This window comes from Chelmon rostratus, chromosome 15 (assembly GCF_017976325.1).
Source record: "Chelmon rostratus isolate fCheRos1 chromosome 15, fCheRos1.pri, whole genome shotgun sequence".
Lineage (NCBI taxonomy): Eukaryota > Metazoa > Chordata > Actinopteri > Chaetodontiformes > Chaetodontidae > Chelmon > Chelmon rostratus.
The window spans coordinates 26249298-26266267 of record NC_055672.1 but is presented as its reverse complement, the minus strand read 5'-3'; the positions used below and the strand labels follow the sequence as shown (position 1 = coordinate 26266267).

At 41.6% G+C, this 16970-nt stretch overlaps 2 protein-coding genes across 2 annotated transcripts; one reads left to right on the top strand and one right to left on the bottom strand.

Annotated features, from left to right (window-relative positions):
• On the bottom strand, window positions 1–7933 carry rrh (retinal pigment epithelium-derived rhodopsin homolog). Its single transcript, XM_041954526.1, has 7 exons — window positions 7822–7933; window positions 6347–6537; window positions 3136–3235; window positions 2004–2157; window positions 1687–1855; window positions 318–496; window positions 1–114 (listed from the first exon to the last, which is right to left on the bottom strand). Exons 1-7 carry the CDS (start codon window positions 7931–7933, stop codon window positions 9–11), a joined length of 1011 nt encoding a protein of 336 aa, XP_041810460.1. The 3' UTR covers window positions 1–8.
• Window positions 7934–10470: 2537 nt separating this feature from the next.
• LOC121618687 (cytochrome c oxidase subunit 8A, mitochondrial) lies at window positions 10471–13215 on the top strand. The gene is made up of 2 exons (XM_041954236.1): window positions 10471–10651; window positions 12861–13215. The coding sequence occupies exons 1-2, from the start codon at window positions 10535–10537 to the stop codon at window positions 12954–12956; spliced, it is 213 nt and encodes a 70-aa protein (XP_041810170.1). The 5' UTR covers window positions 10471–10534; the 3' UTR covers window positions 12957–13215.
• The last annotated feature ends 3755 nt before the right edge of the window (window positions 13216–16970 follow it).

Here is a 16970-nt window from a genome sequence, read left to right as displayed (position 1 = left end):
AATCCACCTCACTGGGTCAGAGGTTGTTGGGAGGTTGTCATGGGAACCTGGGTATTGATGGTGATTCGCTGCCTGGTTTGACACCGGATCATCCCTATGATGGCTCTTCTGAACCTGCAGGAAAGGATAATTTCTATGTTAATTCAAGGTTTTAATGCTGAACTGTATTTGTAAAGTATTTGTACAGTGTTAAAACATTACATAACACACGCCCCCCACAACTGCCCCCCAACTAACCCCTCACAAGCAAATTTAAAACAAGTACATGTGCAGCCACATGAACTAATATCAGAGCATGATGAAGAGAAAACACTCACTTTTTGTTTGCGATGACATAAATGCAGGGGTTGTAAAAGGTGGAGGACTTGGCAAAGAGTGGAGCGATGATAGCCATGGGAGCAGGGATAGTCTTAGGGTCACCAAACGATGCCCAGAGACACACCAAGGAGTACGGAGACCAGGCCACCAGGAACATGACAATCATCACAATGGACATCTGCCAGCCACAAACACAACAGCACAGCTTTCATATAACATGGACTGAACATAGTTCACAGTATATAAGACACAGTTGAATTAAGGTGAAAAGGGCTTGTTAAAATCTTCAGTTCCTCCGTTTTGTTTATCCTGGTCACTGAGACCCACAATAAGGTTTTTTTTTTTGCCCAGTGTACAGTTCTGAATCATTTGCATAATTGTGGTATAGTCATTTATTTTGTGTTTCTTTATAATATATGTTACTGGGAGCATATAGAGTTTAAACAGTAATGGTCCGAGAATTGAATCTTGGGGTGCAGGGCATTTAGTACCTACATCCACTTCACACAAAAAACTGCCCGGCCTGTAGATTCTGCTCTGAACCATTGCAGAATCGGTCGCATAGGCCAACCAATTTTTCTAATCTCTATAGTAAAATATCATCATCAACATTGGATCGCAGTGTCAAAGGCGACACTGATAACAGGTTGATAACTGTCTAGACTGCTGATGTTGCTGAAAACGAACATTTTTCCAAGTATTTTGCTGAAAGTTGGAAAAGGGGCCATAGTTCCCAAACTGAATGGCAGATGGGTTTTGGTCTAGCAGCTGTCGGACCTGTATCCTGGACACAGGCACCTGGGAAGCAGAAGGTTTTAGCCATGGCCAGGGTGATGTGCTGAGCTGACACCAAGCACGAATTGAGGTCAGGGCTGAGTCGCCAGTGGTTGGTCATGACTAACGTCAGTTCATAACCAAATAGCTGGATCTGATGATTTAGTGTTCCAAAAAAAGTTGTTTTAATGTTACAAAGCCATAAAAACACAATAAATGGCTGAAAAGTAACCCAGAATAGATAGTTTGCTTAACATACAAACACTGGTAGGTAGACATGGAAGCGGTCACGGAAGTATTTTTGCAGTAGTCACAGTTAAATACAAATGGAAACATGTCCAGTGGACACTGGTTGTGCCAATATTGGATTCTGGATGCAACAAGACCTTGTTACAGGTCACATTTTCTGCTGTAGCTACAATCACACTGGAAGTGTTTCACAAATAATATGTTTTCAAGCAACACATGCAGGAAAATCTCTGATTAATTGATTGACCAATTGATTGGTCCAACCACTAAAAGCTGTATGCCACTCAGTGACAGCAGAGCAGAAGAAGAGAGTCTGAAAATGGCTCAGCGTGGCTCAGGTTTCACCTTGGTGACGTCCATCTGGTCCGACCAGTCGACGTTGATGCTGTCCAGGCAGTTGCTGGCTTTGTATCTCCTCACAGTCATTGACACATTGTAGTAGCAGTAAAACATGACAGACAGCGGCACCACAAAGTTCACAGCAATCACTGCCATAGTGTAAGAGATGAAGGAGCTGTGGAGGAAGAGCAGAGCTTGTTGTAGTGTGAGGCATCCTGGAAAGGCTCAGCCATTCACAGCAAAGAGGAGGCGAGGGTCACCGCTTTGTGACACACACGACTGCGTAAAGGATGTTACTACATGGGCATCTATTGTTAACTCACGCATCATTCTGTCTCCAGTTGATGGTGCATGTAGCCCCTGTGGGGTCAGGGGCGTAACCCGCCCAGCCCACTATGGGCATGGAGGACCAGAACACAGCGTTCAGCCAGGCCGCCAGAATAAGAAGGTTGTATGACCGCACCGTCATTTTCTGCCCTGGAGAGAGGAATGACATGCACATTCATGACGAGCGTTAGAAACATCAGTTAACTGTTAAACCAGTGTGGAGATACTGGCTTCATAGTCAGTCATTCTTTTAAGGTTGAGCACATGCTCTTGGCCGGATGGTGGCGCTAGAGGACAGGTCAGGGGTCAGCAATAATCCTGGAGGTCAGTTTATCAAGTCTAACACAGTGATGCAGTAAATCCTTCCTCCATGATGGTTCTGTTTTTGTTGTTTTAACCTATCCCCAGTTTCAAGGGGTGGACAAAATAATAGATACACCACTCGCTTTAATGCAATGCAGTTTAACAGCAACACCAGCTGCAGCCTCTATGATCAGAAAGTTACTCTCTAAAACAGTTTCAACATAATCTGAAGATTTTAACATTCTACATTGTAAATATGACATTATAAGTGCCGTGAATAGGCTTTATTGCAGGACTGTTGTATTAGACTGCGCGAGTTTTAGTCAGACTGATTAAATAAACTGTCAGCTGACTGTATGTTTTCATTTTATTGAATGAATTTTTTTTCTGCATCACTATATTTATGTACATTTAAATCAATCTACCGCATAAAAAATAGTGATAAAACTGGTTATGTGATGGTTAAAAATGAGATATTCTAACTTAATTTCTGTAGCCTTAATGCACTAACTTCACATGAAATAATTACTAGTTTTCTAATGCTGTTTTTCTGTCTTTACTACCAAGAGTTTGCAATCTTATGTTTGACCAATGTTGAATTTAAGTGTTTTTTTGCGGTATATCAACTGCAAACATGACTATAGAAAACATTTTTAACATTTCTGACAAGCATATCAACATCCTTTTCTGTTATCTGAAAATGGTGGTTGAACTCTAACACTAAAACTTAAATGAAAAAGATCGTGGGGACAAAATAGCATTTTGAAAAAAGAAAAGAACAAAATAGGGCTTTGCATGTAGAGCAGAAGAGCAGTAAGTAAATACCTATGTCTGGTCTGCAGATGGTGAGGTAGCGGTCGATGGCCACCACAGTCAGCAGGCCGATACTCGCCATACCAAAGAAGATGTTAAGAGCTGCATAGATCTGGAGACAAATACATAGAAATGTAATGTGAGAGGCCTGGAGGTTTATTGGTAGATGCATATTTTTCACACATAAAGTTACTAAAAAAACAATCCAGTCAGCCAGTCATCCAGTGGCTGAACAGCTACAGAACATTCAAGGTTAATTGTCATGTCTCGTCAAATCTGTTAAGTGTTTTGTTCACTAGCGTCAGGTCTTGTCATACACTTCCTGTCTTATTGTGAAACCTAACTCTCCTCTCGTTTCAGGCCCTTGACTTCCCGGTGTGTTTCCCGCCTGTCTGATTGTCTGCCCCGCCCTAATTGTCTCCACCTGTTCATTGTTACCTCGTGTATATATAGTCCGCGTCTCCCTTTGTCCTGTGCCAGATTGTCTCGTGCCATGTCTTTGTACCAAGCCGTGATTTATCCAGCATTCCAAGATCTTTGTCTCTCTGTCGTTCTAGTTTGTTTTGTAAGTATTTCTAGTTTAGTATTTTTCTAGCTTTGCCTTGATTTTCTGTTGCTACTTTAATCTTGCCATTTGAGCCCTCTTTGTGTTACATTCCAAATTATTCCTTAGCGACTTTTGTTGAACTTTTCTGCCATACGTTGTATGAGAAACCTTGCTGTGGTGTCTGAGTCCGCATTTGAGTCCAGAAACCTCGTGCCTCCGGGCCCTGTCAGTACAATCTGGCCCAGAACAAAGGGAGACGCGGACTATATATACACGAGGTAACAATGAACAGGTGGAGACAATTAGGGCGGGGCAGACAATCAGACAGGCGGGAAACACACCGGGAAGTCAGGGGCCTGAAACGAGAGGAGAGTTAGGTTTCACAATAAGACAGGAAGTGTATGACAAGACCTGACGCTAGTGAACAAAACACTTAACAGATTTGACGAGACATGACATTAATCCATAAACTTCAGCCAGGAGCAAAAAGGAGGTGCATCAGGCCTCCCCACCCAGGACATAGACTGATTCCTTTGTTGAAAATGCTGCAGTGTTTTGATATTTGAACATGCTCTAACTACCTTAGATGAAGGAGTTGGTTTTTAAGAATTTTCTTAGTGTCACAACTAACAGTTATTTTCATTGATTAATCGATAAAACTACTAAAAAGTCAAGAATGCAAAAAAATGGAAAGTGGAAAAAAGTGGAAAATCCTCACATTTAAGAATTTAAAACCAGCGAATGCTCAACATTTTTATTTGAAAAATAATTGAAACGATTAATCAAATATCTAAATAGGGTCCAATTATTCATTCATCAAATCTTTTTAATGTATCTCTCTTATTTTAACTGTTAGCAGCGTCGCCTCACAGCTAGAAGATCCCCTGTTCGATCCCACCTGGGGTCTTTCTGTGTGGAGTTTGCATGTTCTCCCTGTGCAGCGTGGGTTTTCACCGGGTTCTCTGGCTTCCTCCCACAGTCCAAAAACATGCTGAGGTTAATTGATAATTCTAAATTGTCCGTAGGTGTGAATGAGTGGTGTGCATGGTTGTCTGTCTATATGTGTAGCCCTGTGGTAGGCTGGCGACCTGCCCAGGGTGTCCCCTGCCTTCGCCCTAGAGACAGCTGGGATAGGCCCCCCCCCCCGTGACCCTGCAAAGGATTCAGCGGTGTAAAGATGATGGATGGTGTAAAAAACAAACTTGTAGAGATTTGAAACTTGCTAACTGTCCATCAGTGTCACTATGTTCGCTCCTATTTTCTGTATCGTTTCATGTTCAACTCAAAAGGTGTCACGGCCCTGGCCGTGTCACAGGTTTCCTTGTGTTTCCTTTTTTCTTGTCCTCTGTTTCTCCCCCTCCCCCTGTCTGGGTCTGTGTTTGTGCTGTGGGCGTGGCAACTCCCTCACTCTCCTGGGTCCCTGATCGCTGTGATTTAACTCACCTGCTCCCTGCTGCTCACCTGAAATCCATCCAGTAATCAACCCTGCAGTATAAAACACCGGCTCTCCTCTCCAGTCTTCGCCAGATCGTTGTGTCTACCAGTGTGGTAACGTCACGTTAGAGGCCGCCTTGGAATTGTGTATTCCACTTCAGCTTGTTGTGTTTGTGAGGACTGACTTTGTCTTTTTCCCTGTCTCAGGATCACCACCTACCTGCCTGCCTGCCTGCCTGCCATCACTTCCAGCCAACTCAAACCCCTCCAGCCTGGTTAGCTTCCCTGCCTTCAACCCACTCCCTCAGTCTCCATTCTTTGTAATAAACCCCTTTTTGCACTCTCCTTTTGAGTCTGTGTCCTGCATCTGGGTCCTCCTCCATGTTTGCAACAAAAGGAAGTGCAGATCAGTTTGAACTTGATACCAAAATTATACACATTGACACGTAACTTTGGCAACAATAAATTAGCTTGTTCTGTGATGGAGGACACTGAAGCACACTGAAATACAGGGCAGCCAATATTGGATAAACACATGCAACTATCTCCTGGTCTATTGTATGCCTGTGGTCAGCTGTATTGTAGCGTATACATGATTTCCAGAGAGTGGAGGAAAGTCCTGTACTGTATATTGTATAATTAAAACATTTGGTTCCAGCTTTCCCAGCTCTGGTTCTCACTGTAGATTAGTATCACATGGCTCAGTATTACTGTGCAATAACAAGGACTGAGAAAAAAAATCCCTAATCTGCCCTAAGACTCAAACACGCGGCCTGCTGCAGTGCAGCAAGGGAACGTGCGTCAGCCTGCTCACAGGTTCGGTCTCATGGCCAGATCAGAATTGGTCACGTTTGTTAGTGTGACATTCTCACAGGTCTGAGAAAACACGATGGCATGGAGAACTGCAAGGCCGGTGTGACCGACTGGGTCTTGTGAATAACTGGAAATGAATAAACAGGGTCATGGTGGGGTGCACGCAGACTACACAGCATGTAGACCGATGCACGCAATGCAGAACCGGCGTTCAAACCAAGCTTTTACGACCAGAATCGACTTCTGTGCACCGTCACACCCCTGTTGCTCATGGAGCCTGCAGTGCAAGAGCACAATGAGACCATACAGGATGGCTCATTGGAGACAGTAATGCTAAATTTGGTGCTATTTACGTGAGTTTTCGGTGTACATGCAGGTTGTTCAACCAGTGAAATAACGTACAGAAGAAGGCACTTACATTCCACCCACCTGACAACCAGTGTAGCCAAATTTCCAGCTGCCATGGATGTCTGAGGCAGCTGACATGGGATAGCCGATCCCAGCCACCCCGATGTCAGTAAAGGCCAGGTTGATTATAATGAAGTTGGTCGCAGTGCGGAGCTCCTTAAACTTCACGAACATCAGCAGCACCACAATGTTGCTCATTAAACTGATAACACCTGAGAAAAGAAAAGAAGACATGAAGTAGTGTCACAAAACGAATGACTGAATGATTCAGAATGATTTCAGCTTTTCTGGTGGAAGCTATAAAGATTTAGAGAAACCCAGGGTTACCATCTCTCCAACTGTTGCTTTATGTTTCACCTTCTCAATAAAGTTGCCATAAGACAAACACAGAATAACGCTTCAGAAAAGATTTTAAAGATGGTGGATATTAGTCATCAGATCCTAGCAGGAAGTCAACATTAAACAAGTTTTCATACCAGCCAGTCTCACTAAACATCAGACATGGGACACAGTGCCAAGGCCTGAATAAGTTACATAATGCTATCAGAATAACTTTTCAATGGACTAATTTTCCACCACCATTAAAGGCCTTGAAAAAGTCTAAGCCCACCTGTTTATCTGATACAGCTGTTTCCTTTACCAACATGTCCACATTTTCACTGTTTTCACAAGCCATTAGAAACAGCAAACCCAAACATTGTGCTACACTGACGAACATCATCCACGTCAAACAGCTGCAGATGCCTCCAGAGTCAATATCCCCACGACGACAGGGAGTTTTTCTTTGCTACAAATGAGAATCAATGGGATTATTATTTTCACCAAAAACAACATTCCAGCCACCTTTGTTGTATTTGGGTGGGGACAGAAATCTCTGAGACAGATGTGTCACATTATATAAAAACATGAGACCTGGACAAGAGTCAGCAACACTACTGACAGTTAGACGCTGAAAATAAGGGTCAGGCACAGTGAACCATCCAGCTAACATTCACTGGATACGACACTTTGTCACTGTAACAATGCATCGTTCTACAAATACACAGCCAGTGTATTTCATTTGTTTTCCTCCAAAACTCCCTCACAGCAGCTAACAGTTCGATTGTGGTGTGTTAGCAGTTCAAAGCACTTGGACAGTGTTAGGAGGAAATGGTGAGCAGTGAGATTTGAGAAAACAGCTTCATAACATCGCTGTATTCACTGATGCTGTTCTTTATGATGAATGTTATGAATTAGTTATGTAGTCAGTAGTGCTCCAGCAGCTTCTTCCTCCCAGCTCACCGCTGATGGTTTGAAATTTTTATTGTGAGGTGTGCTGTATGTTAAATCAGTGACTAAATGCAGGCTCTTTAGACTCCTGAGATTATTTGACTGTACAAGGTTCAACAGAAGACCACGAAGCAGCTCAATCACACTGAATCAACAGAACCCTCACACGGTCAGAATGAAACTTGTTCATCTGTTTGTAACGCCTCTGCTGTGCTTCTCCCTCTTACCTGCAGTAATGAGATACCCAGCCACTATGTTGTGCTCCAGTTGGGTAAAGGCACTTTTTTCCCCGTAAGGTGCAACATCATCCGAAATATTGACTCCAGAGTCAATCCCCATTTTCTGAGGCGCTAGACAAACAAAAATGACCCGTAACTGAAGTTAGGAAAAACAGAGCGGTAATAAACAAAAAACACAAAATCTGAGTGAACGAGGTGTAGAGAGTGCTTCGTCTCACTAAAATCTGAAGGGTGTTGTTGTGGAGAGGTGGGGGTTAAATGTGGAGGGATGGGGTGAAGGGGATTAATACATACCAATGCACCCCCGTCCCGTTAGCAGGAGGCAGTGTGTATGTTACGTGGGCAGCAGGGCTGCGCCACAGAGGCTTACCACTCACATGCAGCTGCTGCAGGCCGGGCTGCGGCCAAAAAGGCTTTGACATTACAAAACTCAAGACTGTTCACCTCACAGAGGGTGCAACCATGGCTGGATTACCAAGTGGCAAAGAGGGCAACTGATCCCAGGCCCCAAGGCCCCAGGTCACTGTGACATGATTGGTTTGATTCATTAATTCCAATGCAATGGAAAGGGCTTTAAAGTGACATATGAGGCCCTGCCTCATGGAGGGGTTTACAAAAACAGCTGGATGAGTAATAAATGCTTACTTCTGCTATTATCATATTCACATGGCGTCCATTTTCCTCTGACATCACACTCAGGGTGGGAAGCTCAAAATGATAATGTCTGTGTTCCAGGTTGCAAGTCGTTCAACCCCAATTCCAAAGAAGTTGGGACGCTATGTAAATAAATAAATCAGAATGTGATCATTTACTGATCCTTTTTTGACATATTCAGTTGGAAACAGTACAAAGACAGTACACTTAATGTTTCACTTGGATTGGGTGTGAAGAGCTGAGGATCCTCCCATTACATCTGGATCCACTGTATGGCAGCAGAATGAGCTTGCTCGGGTGGATGTGATTTGGGCTTGTTTTTAAATACATTAATAATGACAGCATATTAAAATGTGTTGAGCCGTTCCCCATAGTTATTTAAACACATCCTGTCACTCAGCAATACTTTGACATGACACCATTTTGATTCATTCTGCTGAGAGGAGATGAGTTGCCATCATACCCACCCACAGCTTTTATTAGTTTAGGTGATCAGTAGACTTTGTGCCTCGTCTTAATCTCATGGTTATGGAATCATAGACTGTATTTCATTTTATAGTTTAATGTTGTCAACTTGTTTAACTGTGTTAACTTGTTATGGTGTCATCAATGTATCCTTTCTAGAAATTTACTATCTTCTCACATTGATTCAATAACTGTTGAGACATCGTTACCTTTTTAAGGACTGTACTGTATAAATATATATATCCTATTTCAGCCACTGCGAGTGTATGGGTGTTAATGTCTGAGCTAAGTGTGCTTTGTAGTAATATAAAAGTGCCAGTAGGTGGCAGTAGCTACTTTTCAAGTGCAAAATCGGAACCTAGCATTGAGTTTTCCACAACAACTTCTTGTAAGTGTTTCAGAATAAACGCTTTGTTAAGAAATGAAGGGTTTCTGTCCACTGAAATGCTACAATGCTACATGCTTTTAATTTGAAATAGATACAGGAAGTTTTGAGTTTGTAATAACAGCATAGTAACAGACTTCATACGAAAATTAGATTACACTTATCAAACAGAGGGACTTAGTCTAGACTGTCTGCATTTGCCTCAGAATGTTCAGCATTCTGTGTTAAATTCAAAATGTGTTTTTAGAGATAGTCACAAATCTTCAAATGGTCAACATATGGTTAGCAGAATAACTGTGTTGTTTATGTAATACAGACCTATATTCAAGTGCATCTTTCAAACATGTAAAATCAAAAGGAGGAGTTATGAAAAAGTAATTACTTCAGGTTTTATTGCTTTCTCTGTTGCTGTGTTGTGGGCCGCCAGACCTGCATGGAACAGTGGCAGGGAAGCCACAACTACAACTTCCATACACAGTCAGCCGGGTTGACTGTCACTGGCTAGATTTTGATTGCCATTTTCATCTTTCTTCTTGCTGTGGAAAATGAAAAGAAAACAGTTGAATGAGAACTCAGATTATACCCATTTCATTCTGATTTCATGTTGTGAAAGCCAGCCTGAACTTTTCTCTGAAATAACTTGAAAATGGTGCAGCTATGGGGTGTAAATGGAAAGATTTCTGAGCTGGGCTAAGCATTCAGTGTTTCAAGATCCTAACAACACCTCTGATGCCAGGTGGTACTCAGTTGCATGGATTTCTAAGAAACAGTTCCAAGTGGACATCAGCTTGACCAGCAGCCAAGTTTTTGACTTTTTCTCTTTATTTTTGCCCAGTTTGTGATTTCCATTTTTTTTTTTGAAAGGATAACATTACAGGAAAGGTTATGATCATGGGGTGAAAGGATATAGTGACTTAACAATGACTAGCTACAGCTAAGTGTAGCATTCTACCGTTATTTTGATTGCTTTTATGTTCACATATCCATGGTAAATCCACCTTTCACCACTGAGGAGAACGAAGTGTCATACCGCCATGTACATCGACATCCAGTAGGCGGCACTGTGCGACTCGCTGGAGATCTCCGGGCAAGAGAGGCATAGAAGAAGAGAAATTAACGTTGTGCTGATCCACTTCCTGTTGACGCCATACCAGCTTCTTCAGTCAAGAAGATATCGCTTCACTGTAGCAGATAAACATGCCGCTGCTCCTGAGGGCCATCGCCAGCCGTGCTGCTCCTGTCCTTCGGAGACACACCGTCTCGCAGAGGGCGAATATCTACACTGCTCCGGCCAAGGAGAAGATCGGCCCAGTCGTAAGTCTGCATTTATCTTTAAACCACCTTGGGCTCATGCTAACTGGACTGGTAGCTAGCGGCCATTAGCTGTCCTTGGCTGACGAGGTCAAAACTAGCAGCTAGTGTTAAACGCGTGTATTTTGTTATAAAAGCCCGCGTGTCCAAAAAACATAAGTAACTCATTTGAAATAGTTGTTTTCGGTGAAGTATTTTACTTAAAATCTCAATACCCTCATATCAGTTTTACTTGTCACCAAGTTAGGCCCAAGCTAACACACTGAGCTAACGTTAGCCATGATGTCTCCTCGCGCTCTGTCCTGCGTTAAAAATATCTTTGTTGATCTGTAAGCGATATGACGCCATTTCCACTGACATGTGATCATACTTATTAATATAATACACCTAGCCAGTTCCCGATAAATCATTATAACATTAATTGTAAGCAATTAAAACGGGCAATACAGGAACTGGTTAAATTAGCATGTTCTCCCCATAGTCTTTCCCCCGCCCCCAACACACACACCCGAAATATTTTGTTTCTCTTTAAAACCAGAAAAAGGAACCCGCACTCGCTCCTGGGTGAAAGACTTCTTTTAGATTCAACTGAGTAACAGCATTACTGCTGTTAGCAATGTTAATGTTCGCAGTGTCGTCTCCTGTGTGTTATGCAGTTCCATTGACTCATTAGTTTGTACCAGCGGTCGCAATGAGAATAATGGGGGTAAACGCAACTAAGACAACTGGATAGTATGTGTTTGACAAAGGAATCGAAGTGCAAAGGTCCCCCTACGAGCTTGTTGAGCTTTCAAATTTAGTGGCTCACTTTGTTCAGGAACTTGATAACATGGAGCATGATAACAGGCAGGTATGTTGCAGTGAGACGGTCAGCCCTGTCTCTTTTCAATGAGGGTCTTTGAACAAAGGTCAAGAATGAGCTTCCATGCTCATCGTCGAGCATATTGGAGGAAATAACTCAAATTAGTGAATTACACAATTAAGTGATCACATTGTATGCAACACAAACTTGTGTTCTCTGAACTTCTCTGTTGCTCCTTCTGAAGGCAAGTCCCGATCATGTTTCTGATCTGTTTTTCACAAGCTGCTAATATGAAAATCTATTAAGTTTCTAACTTAAACTATTCATTTATTATGCATGAAAGTCTAACCGAGAAGTTCTGACTCTTTACATGATGAAACCCATTAGAGAGAGCACATATGTCATTATGTCCACAAGCAATTGAGCAGTGGCATCACAGAGTGGAACGTGTTCCCCCACAATGATCCGTGACTGAGCGCACACATACACACCACCTCACCTTAAACCGGACAACAGGCAAGTTAAATGTTTGCCTCCCATCAAGTGTCTCACAGAATTAACATTAAGTGCTGACATCAGTTGTCTGACCCGCTACCGGCAGCGTTTGTCATTTTGACAAGTGCCGGCTAAAACTGAGAAGCTGCTAACTTAATGTTTTGGTTTTGTGCATTTCTCTTTGGAAATGGGAAAGAGGGTTAGAGTTAAAGAGTTAAATGTGTTATTTGGCTACCTGGACATTAGTCAGTTGCTGCGAGGTGTCACTCATGTGCCCAGATAATTTTCCACATTCACACACAGTCCACTTCACTCACACGTAGGAGTGAAATACTTGTGCTGTATGATTTAAAAGTATATATAATATGATATATTTGGTATGATATAATCCTTTTAAAGCGTGTTTGCCCCACTACGATCCTTAGGGGTGTTTGACCACCTGGGAATGAGACTCAGCAGTCAACTGTCTTTCTCCACAGTCGTCTGCTGCACCTTTAGGACTGGCTTTTTCCAACAGAGTAAACAATATATGTTTAAGGGTTTCATTTTTCTTGATTTTTTTTATTCAAAGCTTTAATAGTGAGTAAAATCATCTGTTTCCAGTCTGTTTATTGAAAAGAAACACATGCAGTGTATCCAATAAGCTATACTGCTATAAGAGAAAAGACTGATGGACTGCATATATAGCTGAATGCCACTACCAGTACATTAAAAAGGGAAAAAAAATAACGAACTCTAATGACAGAGATTTTGGGTGGGCTGCTCAAATCTGCGTGGGAAAAGGGAGAACAGATTCAAACAGTACTCCCAAGAAACCCCGATATAAACATTTATTTCAAATTGGGGCCAGTAGGGTAAACACAGCCCTTGACAAATGCTGATAGGCTGACTGAATTTTCTCTGTCTCGTGTCCAGGAAACTGTCATTGCACTCGGCATGTTCAGCCTGGCCATCCTGGGACCATCTGGATGGATCCTGGCCCACTTGGAGGACTACAAGAAGAAAGAGTAAAGAGGACATTTTAACAGTCTCATACTTGGTGTGTCCAGCCTCCTGTCTCCAGTGACAACATGGGACCCTCAACATTATGTTCCGCTCCAGAGAAGATAATGGAACAAGTTTTACTTCACTCTTTTACCTCTCGTACAGTTCATTCCACATCTCGGACAGAAACCAACTGCATACTTGAACTGAGAATTGTATTGTACATTTTCCCTCTTAAGGAGTATGTTACAAGAAATTAATTAATAAATTTTAAACTCAACCATGATAATTGTAAAGCGTCTGTTTGTCTCCTTTGGATCAGGCTTTTTATTCAGGACATTACTGATTATTTTTGAGTTCAGTAGTTGAGTTTAAACTACATTTTTCCAGCTGGGTTTGATGTTCTGTGTTTCAGAAAGATGCAGGATTTCATGTTGCCAGAGGACTGTTTAACAGGATCCGCTGTTTGCCAGGAGAGTTCAAAATAACCGTAACATGGAGAATATACTGATACAGCCACCTAGAGTCAGTGTTAGGCAAGTTACTTTGGAAATGTTATTTATGACAAATTGGTAGTTTCTTTCGTTTGAAGTTAATAGATTACAAAGACAGTAATATTGTAAAGAAACGCGTTACTGATTACATGAGTTTGAGCTTTATATTTGGTTCTTTCCATTCATTTATTCAGCCTTCATTTATACTTGAGAGATTGCTGAGGCAGTTACTGCGTCAGTTACAAGAACAAGGAAGGAAAATCAAAACAAAGATACTAATGGCAAACCATTATTAAAATAGCAATTCAAACTTTCCAACAGGGAAAATAATTTGCCAGATAAATTAGGATCATTAAGATGAGGTTGAGAAGTTTAAGATTAAATTTCTAAAATGTCCCAAAGATAAAAGTGCAACAATATTAAGGAGGTTCTGTATTTCGTTCAAGGAGACAGGTCCAGCAAAAGCTGTTCTTCCAAGTTCAGATGGAACTTGTGACATGAAGGAAGAGCCAGTCAGAGGAGCATCTCTGATAAAGCTCATCTGAGTTATTTCTGTCAAAACAGCCAACTTTTTGCCTGAGTTGGCACACTTGAGTGTGAGTTTTTCATTAATCCAGATCTGTTCTGTGACTCAATAATACTATACGCAGCACCCGCAGAAGCCTTTGGCCGAAATTTGGAAAGACCCACTCCTCAATGACAAAAGTGCACAACAAGGATGCAAGGCGACAGCAGACGTGGCATGTTGTCTCGACCCGCGACCTTTAGGAAACATCTTCAGCAAGTTCATGCTAAGTCCATGCATTGCTCAACGGTAACTACTGTGCCAACAACTAAAGGGAAGAGAAGTTGTTTTGTTATAGGTTATTGTTCGTGTTTCTTCAATGTTGTTTCTGACATATTGTTTAATTGGTTTTGAATATAACTTACTCACAGCCCATGGTTTGAAAAAAAATGAGTCATTTCAGCTTTTGATTACTATAACCGTGTAGGACTCCTATGTTCAGTGTATACCTAATAACTGGCATACTTGCAAATTTTTATATCCTTAACAAAATAATGTAGATAACTATGGCCAATACATGTTTTTGACATGTGTTTTACATGGCCTGTAGGCGGTGCTACAGCCCATGCACCATTAACATTTGTTTTAAAATAACTGTCTAAAATCAAATCAAACAAAGCTTTATAAAAGATAAAAATTCATAATATGTCTGCTGCAGTGTCATGTATAGCTCATATGATGGTTTCATTTACATCAATTATTGTGTACATCAGTGATCAGTTCAGAGCAGTGCATGTGTGCATTTATTCAGCTCATAGAGAAACTAGCAGGAGCAAAGCAGCTCGTTGAAAGAGCCTTCTACAAGTCTCAGCCACAAGAGGTCAGGAGTGCACAGTGTTGAAGTGGTGCTACAAGTTCCATGACAGGTTTTGATCACTGGAGGAACTACGGAGCAGTGATGTCACTGTGTAAATCTGCGTTTTCCATGTATTCCTTAGTTGTGGGGACATAAATGTGTTTACACAGTCACCTTGTGGGGACATAATGTAAATCTTTGAACTTGAATTGAAGGCAGAGAGCAGAAAAACAAGGAATCACATGCATAAAGTGACTGAGTCAGATACAAATAACCAGGATGCTGACTGCATATTTTCAAACATTTGTTCCTACAACTAATAGCAAAGACAGACTTAACGATGACATGATAAATGCTAACTAACGGTGCAATGACAAGACAGTGAACAAATGAATGAAGGTGAATCCAGAGTCGGTTGGAAAAGTATGCAGCATACGATTGAATCAGATCAAATTAGTTGTGGTCGTCACTGGAGCAGCTGGTAAAAAGCAGAGATACATTTAGAATCATGTTGGGTATGAAAACCAATTCTAATCATAAATAATTCACCCAGTTAGCAGAAGAGGGGAATAATAACAGTTTAGGTTGCCATATTGCAGCAGCTGGGGTTTGTAGGTGAAAATTCAGTGGTTGACGTTTGAGTGGAGACGAGGGATATTTATACCGTTAAATGAAAGAGTTCCCTTTGCATGCTCTGTGCATCCCGTCGGGGTTTATTTCTCCATAGGAACCTGCTCACTATACATTATCCCATATATATATATATATATATATATATATATATATATATATATATATAGTGTACATACCATCACATGTATTCAACGTACAGTAACATGGTCAATACAACAACAATACAAAAGTACACTACCGTTCAAAAGTTTGGGGTCACCCAGACAATTTTGTGTTTTCCATGAAAAGTCACACTTATTTACCACCATGAGTTTAAAATGAATAGAAAATATAGTCAAGACATTGACAAGGTTAGAAATAATGATTTGTATTTGAAATAATAATTTTTTCCCTCAAACTTTGCTTTCGTCAAAGAATCCTCCATTTGCAGCAATTACAGCATTGCAGACCTTTGGCATTCTAGCTGTTAATTTGTTGAGGTAATCTGGAGAAATTTCACCCCACGCTTCTAGAAGCCCCTCCAACAAGTTGGATTGGCTGGATGGGCACTTCTTGCGTACCATACAGTCAAGCTGCTCCCACAACAGCTCAATGGGGTTTAGATCTGGTGACTGTGCTGGCCACTCCATTACAGATAGAATACCAGCTGCCTGCTTCTCTAAATAGTTCTTGCACAATTTGGAGGTGTGCTTTGGGTCATTGTCCTGTTGTAGGATGAAATTAGCTCCAATCAAGCATTGTCCACAGGGTATGGCATGGCGTTGCAAAATGCAGTGATAGCCTTCCTTATTCAAAATCCCTTTTACCCTGAACAAATCCCCCACCTTACCAGCACCAAAGCAACCCTAGACCATCACGTTACCCCCACCATGCTTGACAGATGGCGTCAGGCACTCTTCCAGCATCTTTTCAGTTGTTCTGCGTCCCACAAATGTTCTTCTTGGTGATCCAAACAACTGTGTGAACCAAACTTTGATTCGTCCGTCCATAACACTTTTTTCCAATCTTCCTAAGTCCAATGTCTGTGTTCTTTTGCCCATATTAATCTTTTTCTTTTATTGGCCAGTCTCATGGCTTTTATGAATATATGGCTTTTCTTTGCCACTCTGCCCTGAAGGCCGGCATCCTGGAGTCGCCTCTTCACTGTAGATGTTGACACTGGCGTTTTGCGGGTACTATTTAATGAAGCTGCCAGTTGAAGACCTGTGAGGCGTCTATTTCTCAAACTAGAGACTCTATTGTACTTGTCTTCTTGCTCAGTTGTGCAGCGGGGCCTCCCACTTCTCTTTCTACTCTGTTTAAAGCCTGTTTGTGTTGTTCTCTGAAGGGAGTAGTACACACCGTTGTAGGAAATCTTCAGTTTCTTGGCAATTTCTCGCATGGAAAAGCCTTCATTTCTAAGAACAAGAATAGACTGTTGAGTTTCACATGAAAGTTCTCTTTTTCTGGCCATTTTGAACGTTTAATCGACCGCACAAATGGGATGCTCCAGATACTCAACCTGCTCAAAGAAAGGTCAGTTTTATAGCTTCTCTAACCAGCTAAACTGTTTT

Coding starts and splice junctions, on each gene's coding strand:
- rrh (XM_041954526.1), bottom strand. CDS start 7,933: ATGGGGATTGACTCTGGAGTCAATATTTCGGATGATGTTGCACCTTAC. Junction 6,538..7,821: donor TGGGTATCTCATTACTGCAG/GTAAGAGGGAGA, acceptor TTCTTTTCTCAG/GTGTTATCAGTTTAATGAGC. Junction 1,856..2,003: donor AACTGGAGACAGAATGATGC/GTGAGTTAACAA, acceptor CTTCCTCCACAG/CTCCTTCATCTCTTACACTA.
- LOC121618687 (XM_041954236.1), top strand. CDS start 10,535: ATGCCGCTGCTCCTGAGGGCCATCGCCAGCCGTGCTGCTCCTGTCCTT. Junction 10,652..12,860: donor AGGAGAAGATCGGCCCAGTC/GTAAGTCTGCAT, acceptor TCTCGTGTCCAG/GAAACTGTCATTGCACTCGG.